This window comes from Schistocerca cancellata, chromosome 2 (genome assembly GCF_023864275.1).
Source record: "Schistocerca cancellata isolate TAMUIC-IGC-003103 chromosome 2, iqSchCanc2.1, whole genome shotgun sequence".
NCBI lineage: Eukaryota > Metazoa > Arthropoda > Insecta > Orthoptera > Acrididae > Schistocerca > Schistocerca cancellata.
Window position 1 is genome coordinate 1,100,486,519 of NC_064627.1, and position 22,681 is coordinate 1,100,509,199.

General features: G+C 45.2%; 1 protein-coding gene across 1 annotated transcript in view; it reads right to left on the bottom strand.

Moving 5' to 3' along the window:
- LOC126161254 (reversion-inducing cysteine-rich protein with Kazal motifs-like) overlaps positions 1-22,681 on the bottom strand; it is a 480,526-nt gene that overhangs the window by 134,562 nt on the left and 323,283 nt on the right. The window contains exon 8 of the mRNA XM_049916994.1: positions 8,003-8,063. Within this exon, the coding sequence (XP_049772951.1) occupies positions 8,003-8,063 (61 nt within the window). The remainder of the gene's footprint in view (positions 1-8,002; positions 8,064-22,681) is intronic.

Sequence of the window (22,681 nt, forward strand, 5' to 3'; positions counted from 1 at the left end):
GTGCGTATTATGCCGGTTTACGTTACCGCTGTTGGTGAATGACGCTTCGTCCCTTAATACACTCCTGGAAATTGAAATAAGAACACCGTGAATTCATTGTCCCAGGAAGGGGAAACTTTATTGACACATTCCTGGGGTCAGATACATCACATGATCACACTGACAGAACCACAGGCACATAGACACAGGCAACAGAGCATGCACAATGTCGGCACTAGTACAGTGTATATCCACCTTTCGCAGCAATGCAGGCTGCTATTCTCCCATGGAGACGATCGTAGAGATGCTGGATGTAATCCTGTGGAACGGCTTGCCGTGCCATTTCCACCTGGCGCCTCAGTTGGACTAGCGTTCGTGCTGGACGTGCAGACCGCGTGAGACGACGCTTCATCCAGTCCCAAACATGCTCAATGGGGGACAGATCCGGAGATCTTGCTGGCCAGGGTAGTTGACTTACACCTTCTAGAGCACGTTAGGTGGCACGGGATACATGCGGACGTGCATTGTCCTGTTGGAACAGCAAGTTCCCTTGCCGGTCTAGGAATGGTAGAACGATGGGTTCGATGACGGTTTGGATGTACCGTGCACTATTCAGTGTCCCCTCGACGATCACCAGTGGTGTACGGCCAGTGTAGGAGATCGCTCCCCACACCATGATGCCGGGTGTTGGCCCTGTGTGCCTCGGTCGTATGCAGTCCTGATTGTGGCGCTCACCTGCACGGCGCCAAACACGCATACGACCATCACTGGCACCAAGGCAGAAGCGACTCTCATCGCTGAAGACGACACGTCTCCATTCGTCCCTCCATTCACGCCTGTCGCGACACCACTGGAGGCGGGCTGCACGATGTTGGGGCGTGAGCGGAAGACGGCCTAACGGTGTGCGGGACCGTAGCCCAGCTTCATGGAGACGGTTGCGAATGGTCCTCGCCGATACCCCAGGAGCAACAGTGTCCCTAATTTGCTGGGAAGTGGCGGTGCGGTCCCCTACGGCACTGCGTAGGATCCTACGGTCTTGGCGTGCATCCGTGCGTCGCTGCGGTCCGGTCCCAGGTCGACGGACACGTGCACCTTCCGCCGACCACTGGCGACAACATCGATGTACTGTGGAGACCTCACGCCCCACGTGTTGAGCAATTCGGCGGTACGTCCACCCGGCCTCCCGCATGCCCACTATACGCCCTCGCTCAAAGTCCGTCAACTGCACATACGGTTCACGTCCACGCTGTCGCGGCATGCTACCAGTGTTAAAGACTGCGATGGAGCTCCGTATGCCACGGCAAACTGGCTGACACTGACGGCGGCGGTGCACAAATGCTGCGCAGCTAGCGCCATTCGACGGCCAACACCGCGGTTCCTGGTGTGTCCGCTGTGCCGTGCGTGTGATCATTGCTTGTACAGCCCTCTCGCAGTGTCCGGAGCAAGTATGGTGGGTCTGACACACCGGTGTCAATGTGTTCTGTTTTCCATTTCCAGGAGTGTAGAACGAAAGCAATAATCTGTCATCGTCCCGTAATTTCTCTTGTGCCCAGTGGTAGAACTGTACACGACGTTCAAAGTCGTCGCCATGCAATTCCTGGTGCACAGAATTATGGTATGGGTGCAATCGATGTTGATGTAGCATTCTCAACACCGACGTTTCTGAGATTCGCGATTCTCGCGCAATTTGTCTGCTACTGATGTGAGGACTATCCGCGACAGCAGCTAAAACACCAACTTGGGCATCGTCATTTGTTGCGGATCATGGTTGACGTTTCGCATGTGGCTGGACACTTCCTGTTTCCTTAAATAACGTAACTGTACGGCGAACGGTCCGGGCACTTGGATGATGTTGTCCAGGATACCGAGCAGCATACATAGCACACACCCGTTGGGCATTTTGATCTCAATAGCCATACATCAACACGATATCGACATTTCCCGCAATTGGTAAACGGTCCATTTTAACACGGGTAATGTATCACGAAGCAAATACCGTCCGCACTGGCGGAATGTTACTTGATACCACGTACTTACACGTTTGTGACTATTACAGCGCCATCTATCACAAATCTAAGAAAGCCGTCTAACTAAAATATTCATATTTCTTTACGTACTACACGATTATGTAATTAAAAAATGGGGGGTTCCTATTTTTAAAAAACTCAGTTGATACCCGTTTGACATATGGCAGTGCCATCTAGCGGGCCAACCATAGCACCATCTGGTTTCCCCCTTCAAGCTAGACGAGTTTCGTTCATTGTAGTGTTTTCGTTTGATGCTTATGTCGTGAGACATTTGGCCCGGTTACTATCAATGGACCACCGTGTATAAATTTGAGGAAGAGAGGGGAGGAATCTGGGATATCCTGCTTACTACGCAGCTGAGTTAACCATTGCGCCAACTGGACACAGTATTCACTGCAGCTGAGCAGAGCCGCGTAGGATTAGCCGAGTGGTCTGAGTCGCCACGGTCATGGACTGGGCGGCTAGTCACGGCGGAGGTTCGAGTCCTCCCTCGGGCATGGGGTTGTGTCTTTGTCGTGAGGATAATTTAGTTTAAGGTGTAAGCTTAGAAACTCATGACCATAGCAGTTAAGTCCCATAAGATTTCACACACATTTGAACATTTTTGAACGTTTGCAGTTGCGCAGACTATCTCTGTAGGGCCCCCAGACGATCCACATTCCGTCCTAACGCCTGCTGTCTGCGGTCCCCTTCCATGCTCGCTACTTTGAGATTCCAACAGGAGGTCAAATGTGACTGCGACATGTCCGAAAGAACAGACACACGAATTCAGATAACATACAATAGCTTTTTATATTTTTTTGGGGTATGGAGTGATGCTGATGCCTTCTCGCACATTGCAGTTATGCACTCAGTCCAGTTTAGACTTTCATCTGTTATTACTCCTAGACAGTTTGCTGGAAGAGAGTTGATATTTGTCCCATTTAGAGTTAAACGTGATAGAGATTCCCGATATACAGGGTTAATAAGTCTAGAATTACCAACAGGTACTACTTGGGTTTTGGACGGGTTCAGCTTTAACACTATATTCTGCACCCTTTTTGATAGTGCACAGAGGCTGGTATTCAGATTCTCGAGAGCTGTTTCTAGGTTTATTGGTTTTGCAGTTAGATATATTGATTATTCCTTGCTACTGTAGTGTTATCTTGAAGCTGTGAGAAAGCAGGACAGTCGTTCCAAGGCGCGGAAGCAGAGAAGATGCTGTGGGCAGACGAAACTGGGAGAGATATTGTTACATGAAGTAAACGGTGAGGGGAGAGCCTTGCGAAAATGCAGACGCCCCCAGACGTGGCCCCAGGGCGTAAGTTACTCTTCAAAGAATTAACATGTAACTTCACATGTCGTCTAGACGCTGTAATAGGTTGCCACCGTAGAACTTTGCAGCCAACAGGCACGTAGTAGCGTATAAAGCCAGCTTGATACCAGCCCTGAGCACAGCAACGTCAGTAGGCTCACAAGGGTCAGAAAGAGAGCGAAAACGCCAAAAACTATTGACCTAGCAGTCCCTACTCCAGGGAGCCCGAGGGACGGGGCTAAATGTATAACAATAATGTTGCAAGCCTTATTTGACAGAGCAGTTACGTTTAGCTTTCAGATGAACAATGTTGATACCAAATACGGACTTAGTTAGTGCAACTGTATTAACATCCCCGCCTTAGAAGTAGTAGAGAGGACCTAAATAAACCGTGATTCTCAGGCATTTTGCAACAGACGTACGGGATTGGCTAAGAGGCTTTAAGTGGGAAAAACAGTGCCCCCACGAGACTCTTTAAAACCCCTAGATTCCGCCGTTTGGCAGAGTTCTCAGTCAGACGATTTGGGCGCCGAATCCGCGTCCGTCGACTCCAGCCTCGGTCCAGCTCCGCGTAAGTCTGCTCTCTCGCTTGGTGTGCCTAAGTGAACAGTGTCACATTCAGTATGTTTTGTTTTGCAATTAAGTGGTTGCTTTAGATGCAGCTAGTGTTTGCTACTGTGGTTAGCATCCACTCCAGGGACTTCTGCACTGGTTTCTGTTGCAACAGTGTTATTCTAACCCTAGAACTAGCCTCCAGTGTATTAGTTAGTCCTGTCTGGCATAAACAACTATTTCAAAACCCTGTTTGTCCAAGAGTCTCCACAAGGAGTTCCTATCGAGTCTCACCACCTGCATTCCTAGTAAATGCCTGTGCCAGAGTTGGCTTAGATAGAAGAAAACAAATGCCTTCACTGTGAATTGTCCTTCTGCCTTCTGTTCTGTACCGCTGCGGAGTGCAGACTGACCAGCAACCCCTTTTTCCCTCTCCCACCTATGTCAGGACACGACAACTCGAGGTTTTCGGCATACATGTGGTATTTGCAGCAGAAAAATACTATCTGTCGAAATTGTTTGAAATTTCGTACATCTGTTTGCAAGACGGCAAGAACTATGCCCCTTACATGAAGTCATTAAAGATCACGGAACTCGCGTTGAGCGAACAGTAGGGCTGAACAAAAATGACTGACAAGGCACAATGCATCTTGTAGAGGGTATAGTATGGACGTGTTGGAATAATTAATGTTGGGTGATGGTTTTAAAGTATTCACGCGACATGAAAACTTTGTGGAAACGCGTCGATTTACTGGAGGCTAGTTTATCCCAGGGAAGTATTCAGAGTTGACCGTGGGCGAGTGGTGGTGCCTGGCCCGGGAACGGCGAAGGGAAGCGACAACAGGCAGCTTAGGGTGGCTCAAACTCTGCGAAAGCGGTAACGGGGCGCGGCCTCCAGCTGGCTTAAGGTGAGTGACACTGAGGGGGCGGTTGACCCCATGCTGGTGTACCGGAAAGCAGACCGAGAACTTGTACACCTGTTGATAAATGTCCGTCTTCCTGTTTTCCGTGAAACATGCGAGAAAGCCACGCAAAGCTACGGTGGAACTGTCAACAGAGGCCGAAATATGCGTGTTCGTGACTATAGAAACTTCACGCTGAATTCACGGTCCGCAGAGTCTGAAATAAATCAGGTGAAGAGCGACAGAATGAAATACCCCAGCCTCTGATGGGAACGTAGGACCAAGGAATTTGAAGTACTCTCCTAGGAGTCAGAATTTCGGAAAAATTGGTGTTTTATGCAGATGCTAACCTTGATGGGTGGCCTGGGAGGAGCTAAATAGCAGAAGTTGAGGAAAGGAAATTTTGTGGTAATTTGTTCACTTCTCAGAGCAGGCATTGGTCAGCGCTGGGATGCGACGCATAATTAAGGCGACTTGCGCTGCAATTGGCGTAAGTGATTTTGCTGGAGAGGAAGCCGAGGCAAAGAGCAGACTGGCAGAAGTCTCTGTGGAGGTTCTCCGTTTCCAGCTTGCCTGGAGTGCAGACGTGGCGCCCTTTACTCAGCTTGCCTGAGAGAGAGTGAGCATCTCTGCAGTTTCAGACTTAGCAAACGGAATGATTGAGCTTCGAGATAGAAAGTTTTCATTCAGCTATGTACTGAGCAAGATAGCTAGGAGTCAATAGACGAGTGCAGCCGTGTAGCACCATGTCCGAAAAAAGCCAACGTCCTGCCAAGCTGAATTCGGTGATATTGCGCCCGCTCCGGCTTGAGTTTGGCCACTGATTAATTTGTAGGATCACGTCGGCAAAGTTTCCACGAGGGTTTCATGGGCCGTGTATTGTAGAATCCTTCTCGCACTTCGCATTACGCCTGGGTCAGTCGATAGGAATTATTTTTGATCTATCGCTCTTTACTCCACGAAAACGCAGTTTATTCCCACTGCCTGATAGGAGAGTCATGTAATGTGATGATTGAAGGTTGTGAGTTAAAATAAATTTATGCTAATCGACAGCATCTGTTTTCAATCAAGTAGTTGAAATTCAAAATCACTTTCTTAATTACTTTTATGTTCAACATTTGCATCTGGTGTTCAACAGCTGAATATAACATAAATGTGCACCCTTTTTTAATTAAAAGGGATCAGTTCGGAATCAATTAATGTCAACACTGCCACCGCAGTTCAATCAGGAGTCACAGGGACTTATTAGTTTCTTTGCGTTATCCGATATTGCGGCTGTTTTGCACTCTCTGTTGATCTGTTAGTCAATTAGCTGGGGTGAACACACGAAAAAAACCAGATAAGTGACGGGTGGGATGTTACATATTGTTCATAGTTGTTAGATCAAGTTACCACCATAGTTACTGCGCTGACGTCGTTTGTACATCAAGAATACTAACAGTCTCGGAACATTTTTTGCGGACCATGTATGATAATTGTTATCGACAGCATGTACCACAAACGGGCACAAATCTTAATACTGACACTGTACTTTAATTTTGCTCTTTGACAGCTACAGGGTGTTTCAAAAATGAGCGGTATATTTGAAACGGCAATAAAAACTAAACGAGCAGCGATAGAAATACACCGTTTGTTGCAATATGCTTGGGACAACAGTACACTTTCAGGCGGACAAACTTTCGAAATTACAGTAGTTACAATTTTCAACAACAGATGGCGCTGCAAGTGATGTGAAAGATACAGAAGACAACGCAGTCTCTGGGTGCGCCATTCTGTACGTCGTCTTTCTGCTGTAAGCGTGTGCTGTTCACAACGTGCAAGTGTGCTGTAGACAACATGGTTTATTCCTTAGAACAGAGGATTTTTCTGGTGTTGGAATTCCACCGCCTAGAACACAGTGTTGTTGCAACAAGGCGAAGTTTTCAACGGAGGTTTAATGTAACCAAAGGACCGAAAAGCGATACAATAAAGGATCTGTTTGAAAAATTTCAATGGACTGGGAACGTGACGGATGAAAGTGCTGGAAAGGTAGGGCGACCGCGTACGGCAACCACAGAGGGCAACGCGCAGCTAGTGCAGCAGGTGATCCGACAGCGGCCTCGGGTTTCCGATCGCCGTGTTGCAGCTGCGGTCCAAATGACGCCAACGTCCACGTATCGTCTCATGCGCCGGAGTTTACACCTCTATCCATACAAAATGCAAACGCGGCAACCCCTCAGCGCCGCTACCATTGCTGCACGAGAGACATTCGCTAACGATATAGTGCACAGGATTGATGACGGCGATATGCATGTGGGCAGCATTTGGTTTACTGACGAAGCTTATTTTTACCTGGACGGCTTCGTCAATAAACAGAACTGGCGCATATGGGGAACCGAAAAGCCCCATGTTGCAGTCCCATCGTCCCTGCATCCTCAAAAAGTACTGGTCTGGGCCGCCATTTCTTCCAAAGGAATCATTGGCCCATTTTTCAGATCCGAAACGATTACTGCATCACGCTATCTGGACATTCTTCGTGAATTTGTGGCGGTAAAAACTGCCTTAGACGACACTGCGAACACCTCGTGGTTTATGCAAGATGGTGCCCGGCCACATCGCACGGCCGACGTCTTTAATTTCCTGAATGAATATTTCGATGATCGTGTGATTGCTTTGGGCTATCCGAAACATACAGGAGGCGGCGTGGATTGGCCTCCCTATTCGCCAGACATGAACCCCTGTGACTTCTTTCTGTGGGGACACTTGAAAGACCAGGTGTACCGCCGGAATCCAGAAACAATTGAACAGCTGAAGCAGTACATCTCATCTGCATGTGAAGCCATTCCGCCAGACACGTTGTCAAAGGTTTCGGGTAATTTCATTCAGAGACTACGCCATATTATTGCTACGCATGGTGGATATGTGGAAAATATCGTACTGCAGAGTTTCCCAGACCGCAGCGCCATCTGTTGTTGAAAAGTGTAACTACTGTAATTTCGAAAGTTTGTCTGCCTGAAAATGTACTGTTGTCCCAAGCATATTGCAACAAACGGTCTATTTCTATCGCTGCTCGTTTAGCTTTTATTGCCGTTTCAAATATACCGGTCATTTTTGAAACACCCTGTATATGCATAGGTATCCGCATCGGCACAGACTTCTGGTTATGGTGGTCTTCCAGAAAGCCCTCTTCCCCCCGGCGAGATCGCCGCTAGCTCTTCAGTTTACGACTGCGGCCTCCGCAGCTGGGGTGAGGCGAGGCGCCGGCCTACCTTCCTGGACGCAGGTGAGCAGCGCGACCTCGGCGGAGTCCTCGAGGCAGTGGGCGCTGAACTGCGGCCAGAAGCGCACCCACTCGCTGGAGTAGGTGCGGAAGCAGAGGCGGCGGCACGCGGCGGAGGCGGCGCGCGCGCAGCAGTGCAGCTTGGCGGCGTCCATGCCCGCGCGGTCGATGCGCGAAGACGCCGCCTCCTCCGCCTCCGCGCCGACCGCCCCCAGCCCCGGCGCGGCCCCCGCCGCCGCCTCCCCATCCGCCGGCTCCTGCTGACGCTGCAGGAAGCACTGCCACAGTCGGTCCTGCAAGACACGAGAGCAACTTTTGCACAACCGCGGCTGACCACGCATCGAAATGAGAGCCAACCTGCATGGCTGACTATTAGGATAAGGATATGTTGAGTGACACTTAAGATAGGCAAATAAATTAGTGAAATCAATGTGAAGTAGAAATTAGAAAATAAATAAAAAACTCAGTTTAGTTTAGGGGAGTTACACCTGGCAAACAGCGGGCAGAGCAGAAGAGACAATGACTGTGAAGTCAGCACGTTCAGGAGAAGCCATCGCTTTCCCCACATAAGCGGACGCTGTCGATTCAGCTGTCAGGGCGTCGCCCGACCGGCTCAATTGTCACATGTGATCAAAGGCCCTCGCCTACATTCTAAGAGCCAATGACCGACGTTAAGAAGATTCTTCGAGAAGCTTTTCAACGTGACAGAAGAGGCAATGACCTTGAAGTCGTTCACCTCCAGTGAACTGAAGTAAATAAATACACGAGACGCAGTGGGCCCGACAGTAGTTTTCAGTTCAGTTTCGGAGCTGAAGACCGTCATGCAGGAAGAGACTACATCGTACACAGAAGCACCAAGTCCGCCGCTGTAATGGAATAGCAAGCAGCAGCCTCACCGCCAGAAGACAGAAGTTAGAAGGTATTTGAAGAGTGATTTTTAAGTACCCAGGTGACTCATGAGGACAGGAAGGAGACGGTTTCACATCAGCAGTCACCTGTGAGGTGGTGATGAAGATCTGATAGCCGAAGACTGGCAAGCTGGAGTCCGTTGTTCGAGACCGGGACACTGGCCTACCCCCCCCCCCCCCCCCACCACCACCCGCGCCGCTGTGGTGGCCGACGCACAACACTGTCACACGCGGCCGCTTAGAGAAGAGAAACACCGGGACGCCACATCCAAGGTATCACCATCCGATTCACGACTTCGTTCTCAATAATTAAACGGGCCACCTGAACGATGCGCGTCTCCAGTCAACTGAACGAAACAGTGACACGAGATACACACCGCCAGGCGTAATTAGACGCCGCCGCCCACGCATTCTACCTCATACCCGAGCCAAGGAAGAACCCACCCTGCCCACATGCTGTCAAGAGAGAAAAAGTAATTTATTTAGTGTTTTTCTCCCTGACGTACTGCTTTAGAATCAAATGCCCTTTGCAGTAATGCTCATCCTGACTACTGACTAGCATCAAAAGAGGTTCCTAGTTACACATATAATGTAGAACAAAATCGAGCTGCAGGAACGCATTACAAACAGTAATGCAAGGTACTTAAAGATGTTAAGAATGCAAAAAAAAAGTTACATAGTGATACAGTAGCTAATTCCCAATATTAAATTAAATGTAAATGGCCAGTCGTGAAAGAAATGTCTGACCAACAGCACTCGGTCGACGATATTAAGTCAGTATGTACTATGAGTCGTTTTTGCTACTCAGATATAGCCTCTGTACAGTACTCAATAACCTTTTTATGCATATGGATGGTGAATTAAATAAAATATTAGTTTCTGCATGAAATCACGTAACTCACTTCGCAACAGCTTTCTAACGCTGCTGTCTGAAATGACATGGGGGAGACTGGGTCAATAACTGAACCTCTGAAGGCTGAGGAATCTCATGGGTTACGAAAGAACTTTGCTACATAGGTCAGCCTTGTAGTTAGCCATATTTGTTCGAGGGTCACTCCAAAAGAAATGCACACTATTTTTGTAAAAATAAAATTTTCATTCAGCATGTGTGAATGTTTTACATTGTTTAGATACATCCTTCCCGCTTGTTTTCAAACTTAGTTCAACCTGTTCCCGTGAGTGGCGCCGTCACAGCATGTCTTCAAGATGACTGCTACACTTGACGTTAGTCAGAAGCAACATTCTGTCATAGAATTCCTGTGCTGTGAAAACGAGACAGTGGGAAACATCCACAAGAGGTTGAAAAATGTGTATGGAGATGCTGCTGTCGATCGCAGTACAGTTAGTTGGTGGGCAAGCAGGTTACGTGATGAAAGAGGGCACGGTAAAATTGAGGATTGTCCTCTCAGCGGCAGGCCTCGTACTGCACACACTCCAGACAATGTGCAGAGAGTTAACGAATTGGTCACTGCTAGCAGACGCATCACAGTGAACGAATTGTTACGCTACGTTGGAATCGGGGAAGCAAGTGTTTGCAGAATACTGAAAGTGTTGGCGTTAAAAAAGGTTTGTGTCAGGTGGGTTCCCAGGATGTTGACAGTGGATCACAAAGAAACAAGAAAAACGGTATGCAGCGAACTTTTGGAACAGTACGAGAATGGTGGAGGTGAATTTCTTGGAAGAACTGTGACAGGTGATGAAACGTGGCTCCATCATTTTTCACCAAAGACGAAGAGGCATCATTCAAATTCACCCAAGAAAAAGAAATTCAAAACCACACTTTCTGCTGGAAAAGTTATCGCTACGGTGTTTTTCGATTCCGAAGGACTCTTGCTTGTGAACATCATGCCAAGTGGAACCACCATAAGTTCTGATGCATATGTGATGACGCTGAAAACTTCAAGCTTGACAGAGTCGTGTTCGACCACATCGGCAAAAGCAGGATGATTTGCTGTTACACGACAATGCACGGCCACATGTCAGTCAAAAAACCATGGAAGCGCTCACAAAACTCGGATAGACAACACTGAAACACCCGCCTTACAGCCCTGACCTGGCTCCACGTGACTATCATCTCTCTGGGAAACTGAAAGACTCTCTTCATGGAACAAGGTTTGAAGATGATGACTCCCTTGTGCACTCTGTCAAACAGTGGCTCCAACAGGTTGGTACAGAATTTTACCGTGCGGGTATACAGGCGCTGGTTCCAAGATGGCGTAAGGCAGTTGAGAGGGATGGAAATTTTGTGGAGAAATGAAAGTATTATTCCTAAAGGATGTATGTACTCGCTGTGAAACCTTCAAGCATGTAGAATAAAACATTGATCTTAAAAAAAAATAGTGTGCATTTCTTTTGGAGTGACCATCGTAATTAAACTGGATACTTATAAGAATACTTTGTTTTCTATTGGTCTGTCCGTCTGTCTGTCCGACTACTAACGTCCCATTTTCTCAGAAACGGCCAGTCGTATCAAATTGATATTTATGTCACATACTAAGGTCTAGGTTACGTTGGTGGTGTAAAACATTGAAGCTTGTAAGTCAATGAAATCAATAGATTCGGCCATTAACGTAACATACTTTGATACTCGCAAACCCACTGGTGAAAACCTATGCATTATTCCGCGTTGACCTAGAATTATGAAATTTTTCATGAAGCAAGTTTTCACATTACAAGGAAAGGAAACCAACCGAACGTTGTTCATCTGTAATCATATCACACGAAACCATGAGACCTTGTACGTGACGTAAATTTCAACTTGATACTTCTAACCGTTCCTGAGAAAAAGGGTTTGTAACATATAGTCAGACTGACAATCGGATGACAATTGATAATCAAAAATAATTGTCCTGCGACACACTTACAGACCAACAGTTCTCAGATTCACTCCTTTCCTTATACTGTGAAAACTTACTATTTGCCAAATTTTACGATTATAGGTCAACAGGAAATACCATACAAGTTTTGAAGAGTAAGTATGCGATTATTAAATTATATGACATAAATGGCCGTATCTTCAGATTGCATTGTTTTATAAGCTTTAATGTTTTACTCTGTCAATGGACCGTAGTCCTTATAAAGTGACACAAATGGTGACTGGATACACCAACCCGTTCCTGAAACAAACGGTCTTAACAGTCGGAGAGACAGACAAACAAACAGGTAGACGGACGGAAAACTCAGCGATTCTAAAAGGGTTCCTTTTTTACCGATAGAGGTACAAAACACCAAAAAGGAAGGAACGGTTAATGCAAACAATTTCAGTTCTGTGTCACTGGTGTTTACAAAGGGTATTAACAAGTCTATATACAGGGTGGTCCATCGTTCGCGACCGGGCCAAATATCTGACGAAATAAGCGTCAAACGAAAAAACTACAAAGAACGAAACTTGTCTAGCTTGAAGGGGGAAACCAGATTGCGCTATGGTTGGCCCGCTAGATGCGCCATCTAGCGGGCCAACCATAGGTGAAACGGATATCAAGTGCGTTTTTTAAAATAGGAGTCCCCAGGGAAACCCCTAGTTTGGCAGTTAATATTATGGCAAATTTGGCCCAAACTACACGTTTAATTAATAGTAGCGCTCTTTAAACGTGGAAAAATGAAAGGTGATATCTACAACACAGAGAAAAATCGTGATAGAATCCGATTATAAGATTAGTGGTGAATATCTTGAGCATACAACTTGGAGCATGTATTTAGATTTAGTGTTAACGAGGGACTGTTTCGTTTAAAACCGAATAAATACGATTTTAAAATAATGAGATGTGTTTGTTGGAGCACCTATCAAATACATTTATCTGTAAAACTTTGCATTCGTGTACAATCGACGTCTGAAACGGACTTCGGAGGCTACAGATGCCCAAACTATTGAGTAAACAATAGCGTGCAGCAAACAATTAAGATCGACCGATTCATAAGAATCATAAGTAAGATATCATTTGAAAGCTGCTAAAGATTGCTTGCCACTGTACTCCAAGACTGCTAAGCGCTCTTGGTACGCAGGAAAATATCTGTGCTTTTTGGAAGGTAGGAGGCGGGTAACAGCAGCAGAAGTGAATCTATAGTACGGGTCGTGAGTAATTTCTGCATAGCAAAGTCGATAAGTGAACTGACTGCGAAAGGTAAGATTCCGGATACAATTCCGCGTCTGGCAAACAGTTTCAATCTGCTAGGAAGTTTCAAAATACCGCACGCTCCTCTATAGAGCAAAAGATTAGTGCTACAAATAATCTCCTATTCTGTGAAGAAGCAATCCGTTCTTACAGGAGTTCTAGTCCCGCACGGTCTGCAGCTCAACTTCCGGAAAGTCCAGAAGGTAGGAGAAAGGTATTGGCAGAAGTGGAGCTGTAAGAGGGGCGGGGAGAAGGGTGTGAATCGTGCCCTCATAGCTCAGTCGGTAAGAGCACTGAACGCGAATCAAAAGGATAATGTTTCGAGTCCCGGTCAAATACACGCTTTAAATTTGTCAGAATGCTTCAAAACGGCACACCTTCCGTTTCAGAAGGAAGGATTCTTTCTGAAAACGCTAAAAATTTGCTTGAAACGAAGTGTGTTAAGACACAGAGAACTTACAGAGTAGTAATTCAATGAGCAGGAGTTCCTGTGTTGTCGTGCGTCTTTGTATTATTCGTCATCGAAGTGGAAGTGCGGAGTTTCGATGACGTGATTAAAAAACATTGGCACAGAGCAGAAGAAAAACTTTAAAGAGGCACATGGGGACAAGCAGCATCATTTCCTGTGGATCCGCTCGGCAGCATGGAGATTACGCGTACTTTAATGTTAATTAATCTGTTTTGTTTTTCTCTTCTCTTCCTCTTTTCTTTGTTTTGTGATCCAGTCACAGAACTTTTAGGACACATCTTGTATAAATATTGATAAGTCATTGTGATTGTTACTACAAATCTGCTATTCGCAATCGTTTTCAAGTGCTAGAAGAGTATTGTGAACTTTGAAGTCTTTTTCCGAATACACACAGTAATGGTTCAATGATATTCAAATATGGTATATGCGGAGGCCAGTGAAAACATCCTTTATGCTCACTAACCAGTTGTGTTGTTGGGAAGCGAGAACGGGTTCTTATGCTTACGTCGACGGATGCCTTGAGAGCTTGACGTTTTTGATTGCTACAATAAATAATTCCTGCTAGACGTGTCGCAACGCTTGATGGCAGAGACTATGCAATAACACATCATCATAATCTCATTAATATATCTCTGGTTGTACAAACACAACATATAATTAAATTCTTAAAATTCTAAAAGACTAAAAAGACGTTTCGGATTTTTACCAGCGGCTTACCCAAGACAGTGAACAATTTAGCTGATTTTATCTTTCACTCTCCTCTTCATTCCACCTCATGGGAGGAGAGGGGAGGGGGGGATTCGACGGCATCAACCATGCTACTGCTGTTCTGCCAAACGAGTTAAAACATATTTAATTATTTATTTCGTTAACAGTACAGAGTAAACCAACGCCTTGAAATGTAAGGTGGGTCGGATGATTCTCAATCTAATAGCAAAGGCTTCTCATTGTTATAATCTTATTGGTAGACAGTCGTTAATGTCTTTTTTTTAATAATATAAAGAACAAAAAAATGGCTCTTAACACTATGGGACTCAACATATTAGGTCATAAGTCCCCTAGAACTTGGAACTACTTAAACCTAACTAACCTAAGGACATCACACACACCCATGCCCGAAGCAGGATTCGAACCTGCGACCGTAGCAGTCCCGCGGTTCCGGACTGCAGCGCCAGAACCGCACGGCCACCGCGGCCGGCTATAAAGAACATGATACATAAAGATTTCTCTAAGGTTACAGCGAATTGAATGCTTAACAATTGTTAAAATGGTTCCATGTAATTTGTCACTACGTAGTTGATGAGAATATAATTCATATAATTCAAATGTCAAAGAAAAGTAAAAAAAAGAAAATGTAACACAATGTGCGTGCTGAAAATAAGTTGTAGTATGTAGAGGAAGGTGATATGCTGTATTTGGATGCGTAGCATGTTTGGATGTGTAGCATGTTGGTTAATAACGGCCTATTTCTACCTATTTCAAATGAGAAGGTCTCGGTACAACCTCGAGCTATTCTCATCTGAAATGGTTTGCGCTAATGTATGTTTACACAGATTATACTGATTAAATGCTGATTGAGCACATCATACATGGAATACATGAATTTCAGCTTCACATGAGAAATACACTTACGTTGGTAACTTGTTAGTAGAACTAGAATATACAGGGTGTTTCAAAAATGACCGGTATATTTGAAACGGAAATAAAAACTAAACGAGCAGCGATAGAAATACATCGTTTGTTGCAATATGCTTGGGACAACAGTACATTTTCAGGCAGACAAACTTTCGAAATTACAGTAGTTACAATTTTCAACAACAGATGGCGCTGCGGTCTGGGAAACTCTATAGTACGATATTTTCCACATATCCACCATGCGTAACAATAATATAGCGTAGTCTCTGAATGAAATTACCCGAAACCTTTGACAACGTGTCTGGCGGAATGGCTTCACATGCAGATGAGATGTACTGCTTCAGCTGTTCAATTGTTTCTGGATTCTGGCGGTACACCTGGTCTTTAAAGTGTCCCCACAGAAAGAAGTCACAGGGGTTCATGTCTGGCGAATAGGGAGGCCAATCCACGCCGCCTCCTGTATGTTTCGGATAGCCCAAAGCAATCACACGATCATCGAAATATTCATTCAGGAAATTAAAGACGTCGGCCGTGCGATGTGGCCGGGCACCATCTTGCATAAACCACGAAGTGTTCGCAGTGTCGTCTAAGGCAGTTTGTACCGCCACAAATTCATGAAGAATGTCCAGATAGCGTGATGCAGTAATCGTTTCGGATCTGAAAAATGGGCCAATGATTCCTTTGGAAGAAATGGCGGACCAGACCAGTACTTTTTGAGGATGCAGGGACGATGGGACTGCAACATGGGGCTTTTCGGTTCCCCATATGCGCCAGTTCTGTTTATTGACGAAGCCGTCCAGGTAAAAATAAGCTTCGTCAGTAAACCAAATGCTGCCCACATGCATATCGCCGTCATCAATCCTGTGCACTATATCGTTAGCGAATGTCTCTCGTGCAGCAATGGTAGCGGCGCTGAGGGGTTGCTGCGTTTGAATTTTGTACGGATAGAGGTGTAAACTCTGGCGCACGAGACGATACGTGGACGTTGGCGTCATTTGGACCGCAGCTGCAACACGGCGAACGGAAACCCGAGGCCGCTGTCGGATCACCTGCTGCACTAGCTGCGCGTTGCCCTCTGTGGTTGCCGTACGTGGTCGCCCTACCTTTCCAGCAGGTTCATCCGTCACGTTCCCAGTCCGTTGAAATTTTTCATTCAGATTCTTTATTGTATCGCTTTTCGGTCCTTTGGTTACATTAAACCTCCGTTGAAAACTTCGCCTTGTTGCAACAACACTGTGTTCTAGGCGGTGGAATTCCAACACCTGAAAAATCCTCTGTTCTAAGGAATAAACCATGTTGTCTACAGCACACTTGCACGTTGTGAACAGCACACGCTTACAGCAGAAAGACGACGTACAGAATGGCGCACCCACAGACTGCGTTGTCTTTCTTTCTTTCACATCACTTTCAGCGCCATCTGTTGTTGAAAATTGTAACTACTGTAATTTCGAAAGTTTGTCCGCCTGAAAATGTACTGTTGTCGCAAGCATATTGCAACAAACGGTGTATTTCTATCGCTGCTCGTTTAGTTTTTATTGCCGTTTCAAATATACCGGTCATTTTTGAAACACCCTGTAGTTTATTGCTACTTGAATGCATTATTCCACTGCATTTCTGACACATAAAACTCATTGATTGTAGCTTTAAAATATATGCAAATATTGTTTTTATGATTTTTCTCTAACACTCAGACGGTGATGGTGTGGCTCATGCTACGCCGGTGATGGTGACGATGTGGCTCATAATACGACCGTGATGGTCACGACGACTGTGATACGTTCAAGTCCTTCCAGGTCACCTCCAAGTAGATGCTGCGTAGGTAGGAGGGAAAGAAGGCAGAGGGACGGAAGGGTAAAGAGGCCGCTATATCTGTGAGTGGGGGATAACGGCAGGACGTATAAAATGGAAGCCTGAGCGGGAACAAGTAACGAGATTTGCGCTACAGTTGGTGGAATGGGCAGATGTGATGCATGAATTTGTAGAGCGGGAAAAGGGACCCAGTTGAAGTTGTCTTTCGACAAGATACAGGGGATGTGGAGATGGAGGAATGGTGGGATGTGTGCGTACAGCTGCAGTGGTAGAAAAGTCTGTAGACATTTGACTTGAGATAGTCGTGTTCTTAGAATGTAGTAGATTTTTGCTAAATTGAAGGAGAAAGGGGAACTTTTATCAGATAGTGGAGAATACATGCACCAGGAGGGAAGGTGACTATGGAAGGTTAGGCAAAGTAAATGGTGTTCGAGTACTTACAGGAAGTGGTAAAATTTTGAGGATGCCGAGATCCATACTACGAAGACAAAGGTGGGGATGGGAAAGGTAGTTGAAGAGGATCGTGGAAGGCTGTAATTCACGTATACGGCGGGTAACAGCTTTAATAATTTTAGTGTGTTGTGGAACTTTTGATGTGTGGTTAGTAGTCTCAGGAAAATAACAGTTTGGTGTTTACTGTTAGTTCAAGACAATTTAATGTGTTAGTAAGTTGGTTGTGACTCTTATGGATGGTGGAGAGCCACGAAAGTGACAAGAAGTTCGTCTTGTGATCCTGGGTTCTCAGACGGTTGATTTTGAAGCTCCAGAGGTTACACCAGGAGGAAGGGTCATTGAAGTGTATATGGGGGGCCTCTTGAGTGGCTTCAGTGTCTGAATGGAGGGCAAGGAAGGTGGTTTGGTCGGCATAATGGAGCAAGTGGATGGATATCAGCTGACGGCGGTAAATCCGTGTAGAGGAGGCAAAATAAAGCAGATTCCTATAAAGCAGATTTTTGTCCTCTAGCGGGATGCCGCCGACACTGGGGTTGAATAAATTCGTGAAATGTATCAACTGCTTCTCCATCGCTATCTTATCTTCTCTCTTCAAAACTGTACTTTCGTGCGTAATGAAGACATATTGACGGTTTGTTAATGGCAGAGGTTCACAATCAACCTTTTCAAATCACTGTCATACTGAATGTTCAAATTAGCGACTAATAACCCTTGAAAGGGTCCTGTAGCCACCTTTCATTGCCAACTCTCGTAGTGGTCAAGTCGGCACAGAGGTTTCCGCTACTTGGGAGAAATCCACCTGCGTTAGGTTGGTGGCGGAAATGGCATCCTGGGGTTTTCCGGTCCACACGGAGCGTGGAAGAGGCTGGAGAAGCGGGAGGCAGTCTGCCGCCGGTACGGGAAGCGTACGCAGCTGTGCTCCAGTCGAAGAAGGGTGAGTTGGACTGACCGCGTGGCGCGTTGTCACATAGAGAGGGGAGCTTTTAGCTTTTGGTCTCGAATTTCGTCTTATAAAGATTTACTTGCTGGGTTGCAGCAGGGAATGCAAGGCTTTTGTAGACTTTCAGTTTGATTCCCAATGCAGTCTTGACTTTGATCCGTGAGAGGAACGCGGCACAAAGGAGTTGCATATGTTGAAGTGCCCTCTGTTCAGTGTGAATGTTTATGTGCCTACAACTGTGTGTGTATGCTTCTAATCTTTTACGGATCTTGGTAATTTTTGTGTATTTGTGAATTTTCTTTGTCTCATGTGATTAAAATTTGGCCACGGTCCATAGAAATTGTCTCCACGGACCGAGTGGGCACGCGAGTCTGTTATGAAACGTGTAGTATTTCACAAGCAATTGTACATAGTTAGCATGCAACAGCAATCTATAGATGCACTACATCAATGCTTTAAGGAATAAATAATTTTGCTTTCAATCTTATCTTGTGTACCGATGTTACGTCGCCGTTACCTTATAGTTTTCCTTGTTGGCCCACCTATAGCGTTTCCATGTGCACAGGTGTAGTGATTAGTGTCCCTTTTTTTATCTGAAACAAACGCTCTGGAATAGATCGTGTTTTCACGAATCTTGGTGCAGGCTGCACTTACGCATGGTGTTCACGCCCTCTTTACTTTACTCAATATTTAATTCACGGGAAGAATGCCTGGATCATATTAATAACTACATCCCATTCTTTATCAATGACTTTATAATGAATGTTCTTTTGTGAGTTTTTCTTATTAATAAATTAAGTAATTTTCCGACTCAGTGCTACCTCTTCTTTGTCGTGTGGCTAGAGTTGGTGGCGACCCTATCTTTTATATTGATTTCAGTGTCAAGTAGCATTTTCTTATTCAAAGTGCGCGTGGCTCTTTTAGCTATCAGGATACATTCGAAGGGCGCTTCATGCTTCTTGCACATAGCGTCCTTTTATTCACGCTACTTATATTCACGCCACTTAGACATGGCGACCCTGCCAGGATTTCGGTAAACCAGGAATCTTCTGATGCGCAGTGAGGATTAGTTATTTTCGGTTGGAGGTGCTAATTGGTATATTGTCTTTCTGCACCACAGAATTTGTTTGAATTTAGGATATAGGTGTGCATTTTCTTCCATGTTTTATTTTGTTTACGTATTACTGTATAGACATTGTGATTTAGTATTCCATTGTGCTACAAGTGTGGGTTGATTCTTGTCCTGTGTCGTGTATCGGTGTAATATAGTAAATTTTGGCTGCCTTGTGGGGACTGTGAGTCCATTAGGATGTGTAAGTAGCGTGAATATAAGTAGCGTGAATAAAAGGACGCTATGTGCAAGAAGCATGAAGCGCCCTTCGAATGTATCCTGATAGCTAAAAGAGCCACGCGCACTTTGAATAAGAAAATGCTACTTGACACTGAAATCAATATAAAAGATAGGGTCGCCACCAACTCTAGCCACACGACAAAGAAGAGGTAGCACTGAGTCGGAAAATTACTTAATTTATTAATAAGAAAAACTCACAAAAGAACATTCATTATAAAGTCATTGATAAAGAATGGGATGTAGTTATTAATATGATCCAGGCATTCTTCCCGTGAATTAAATATTGAGTAAAGTAAAGAGGGCGTGAACACCATGCGTAAGTGCAGCCTGCACCAAGATTCGTGAAAACACGATCTATTCCAGAGCATTTGTTTCAGATAAAAAAAGGGACACTAATCACTACACCTGTGCACATGGAAACGCTATAGGTGGGCCAACAAGGAAAACTATAAGGTAACGGCGACGTAACATCGGTACACAAGATAAGATTGAAAGCAAAATTATTTATTCCTTAAAGCATTGATGTAGTGCATCTATAGACTGCTGTTGCATGCTAACTATGTACAATTGCTTGTGAAATACTACACGTTTCATAACAGACTCGCGTGCCCACTCGGTCCGTGGAGACAATTTCTATGGACCGTGGCCAAATTTTAATCACATGAGACAAAGAAAATTCACAAATACACAAAAATTACCAAGATCCGTAAAAGATTAGAAGCATACACACACAGTTGTAGGCACATAAACATTCACACTGAACAGAGGGCACTTCAACATATGCAACTCCTTTGTGCCGCGTTCCTCTCACGGATCAAAGTCAAGACTGCATTGGGAATCAAACTGAAAGTCTACAAAAGCCTTGCATTCCCTGCTGCAACCCAGCAAGTAAATCTTTATAAGACGAAATTCGAGACCAAAAGCTAAAAGCTCCCCTCTCTATGTGACAACGCGCCACGCGGTCAGTCCAACTCACCCTTCTTCGACTGGAGCACAGCTGCGTACGCTTCCCGTACCGGCGGCAGACTGCCTCCCGCTTCTCCAGCCTCTTCCACGCTCCGTGTGGACCGGAAAACCCCAGGATGCCATTTCCGCCACCAACCTAACGCAGGTGGATTTTTCCCAAGTAGCGGAAACCTCTGTGCCGACTTGACCACTACGAGAGTTGGCAATGAAAGGTGGCTACAGGACCCTTTCACCCTTTTGCCAAAACCACCTCACCAGTGCCAAAAGATATGCACTCTACTCAGAACCATATATTTCCACTACCAAGCGTGCCATGCCCATACATATAAGACAATGCAACTACCCAATTCTTCACTGTCTTCCAATGGCTCTAGTACACACTAAATATTACTTGGTAGGTCGGTACTCACATTCACCCAGATTAGTTTCCCTGTTCCTTAAGGCACTCTATCAAGTGAAATGAACCTCGACGATTGTGTATCAACTTTATTCGGACGTATACTCATTACAGGAGAACTTTCGACATTGTGTCATTTTCAGCGTTTTCTCCCAGCTGGAACAATGTCCCACGGAGTTCGACGATGTGCTGCGAAAGTTCTGCTTTTGTGTGTTGTTTGTTTAAGAAATCCAACCCGAAGATTGCCCAATAATTCACACCTATATTGAGCAACATTTCCATATATTCTCGAAAATACTTCACTCCAATGCGAAAACTTAGCAGCGTTGAACCTGGTGGTGCAACATTATTGTCTCCCACTCTGTTTACCCTATAATGTGGAGTATGCTGTTTCTTACTACTCACCACGTTAGACTCACCACCGACGTTTATTTTCCTAATCATATCCAGTATCATTACCACCATTCCATTTTTCGGATGCTCCCTCGTGCTGCTCCCAAAAGAATTTGATACTATTCTATTTTTGGTAGCGTTGAACAAGCCATTTTCTTAGACTCCTCACATTAACATGCTTTATTTAGTTCCTAATTGTACATCACACGTTTTCACCGTGGCCACTAAGCGTAATTTGCCCATCTGTGTCCGTACTTTGTCTGCCCAGCCACCCAAACACATGGCAGCTTCTAAACAATGCCTGAGGACTGTTACATACTCCTAAATCTTGCCCGGTTAGATGTAAGCAGACTAGCTGCAGTTGTACCCAATGAAGGTGTGACGACAGGGGATGAATCTACTGTTTCTTTTACTTCCGTTAGCTCGTACGGCATACTCGTGTTATCGGTTGACAAATTATCTACTTGATTTCGCAAATCAGTATTACCGTCACTGAAATGAGATGTTTAATCAAAGAATCAATCACTTCCTGAGTCATCGCTCATTTTGTGAAACCTTTGACTACCAAGAAAATAAAACAAAAACAAATAATGTACAAAAACTATTTATAGCCACTGCCGGCACCCAAACGTAACAACAGGAAATATTGTCAGTTCTTAAAACGAATCATCAGCCATCTCGATGTACAATGATGCACATTTTACCCACAGCATTGACATGTATTGCATGTCACAGACACTTGTACAAAGCACTCTTGGCCTGACAGACTGCAGTGTTAGCATCTCGCTGGCCGTATATAGTCCTCTCCAGTGTTACGTTAAATTGAGCCAAATCCAAAAGTACTTCTGCCTTAAAAAATCCGCAGATTCCTATGGCATTAAATTTTCCCTACCATGTTCATGCTCGGGAGCAGAAGAGGGTCTGAAAAATATCAGGTTGTTTAAAAAAAAACTCGTACTGTCGAAGCTGCAAACCAGAGTTGGAGATGACCCCTCATTTGGAGCGACCTCTCGACAAATACATGCTGTGGGTGTTGAAAACCTGACACCAAAGTCCAGAGGTGTCAGAAACCAGATTTTCATCCCTAGGTTGCACTTGCCGTAGTTGCAGCGACCACTTCTGATAATAAAATGTAGTTGTCAGGACTCGACCCCTAAAATGGCAGGTAGACTGGCTGATAGCAAATCTCTTCGCCTGGGCGTGGGGTATGTAGGGAGTAGGGAATGGAGTCGTAT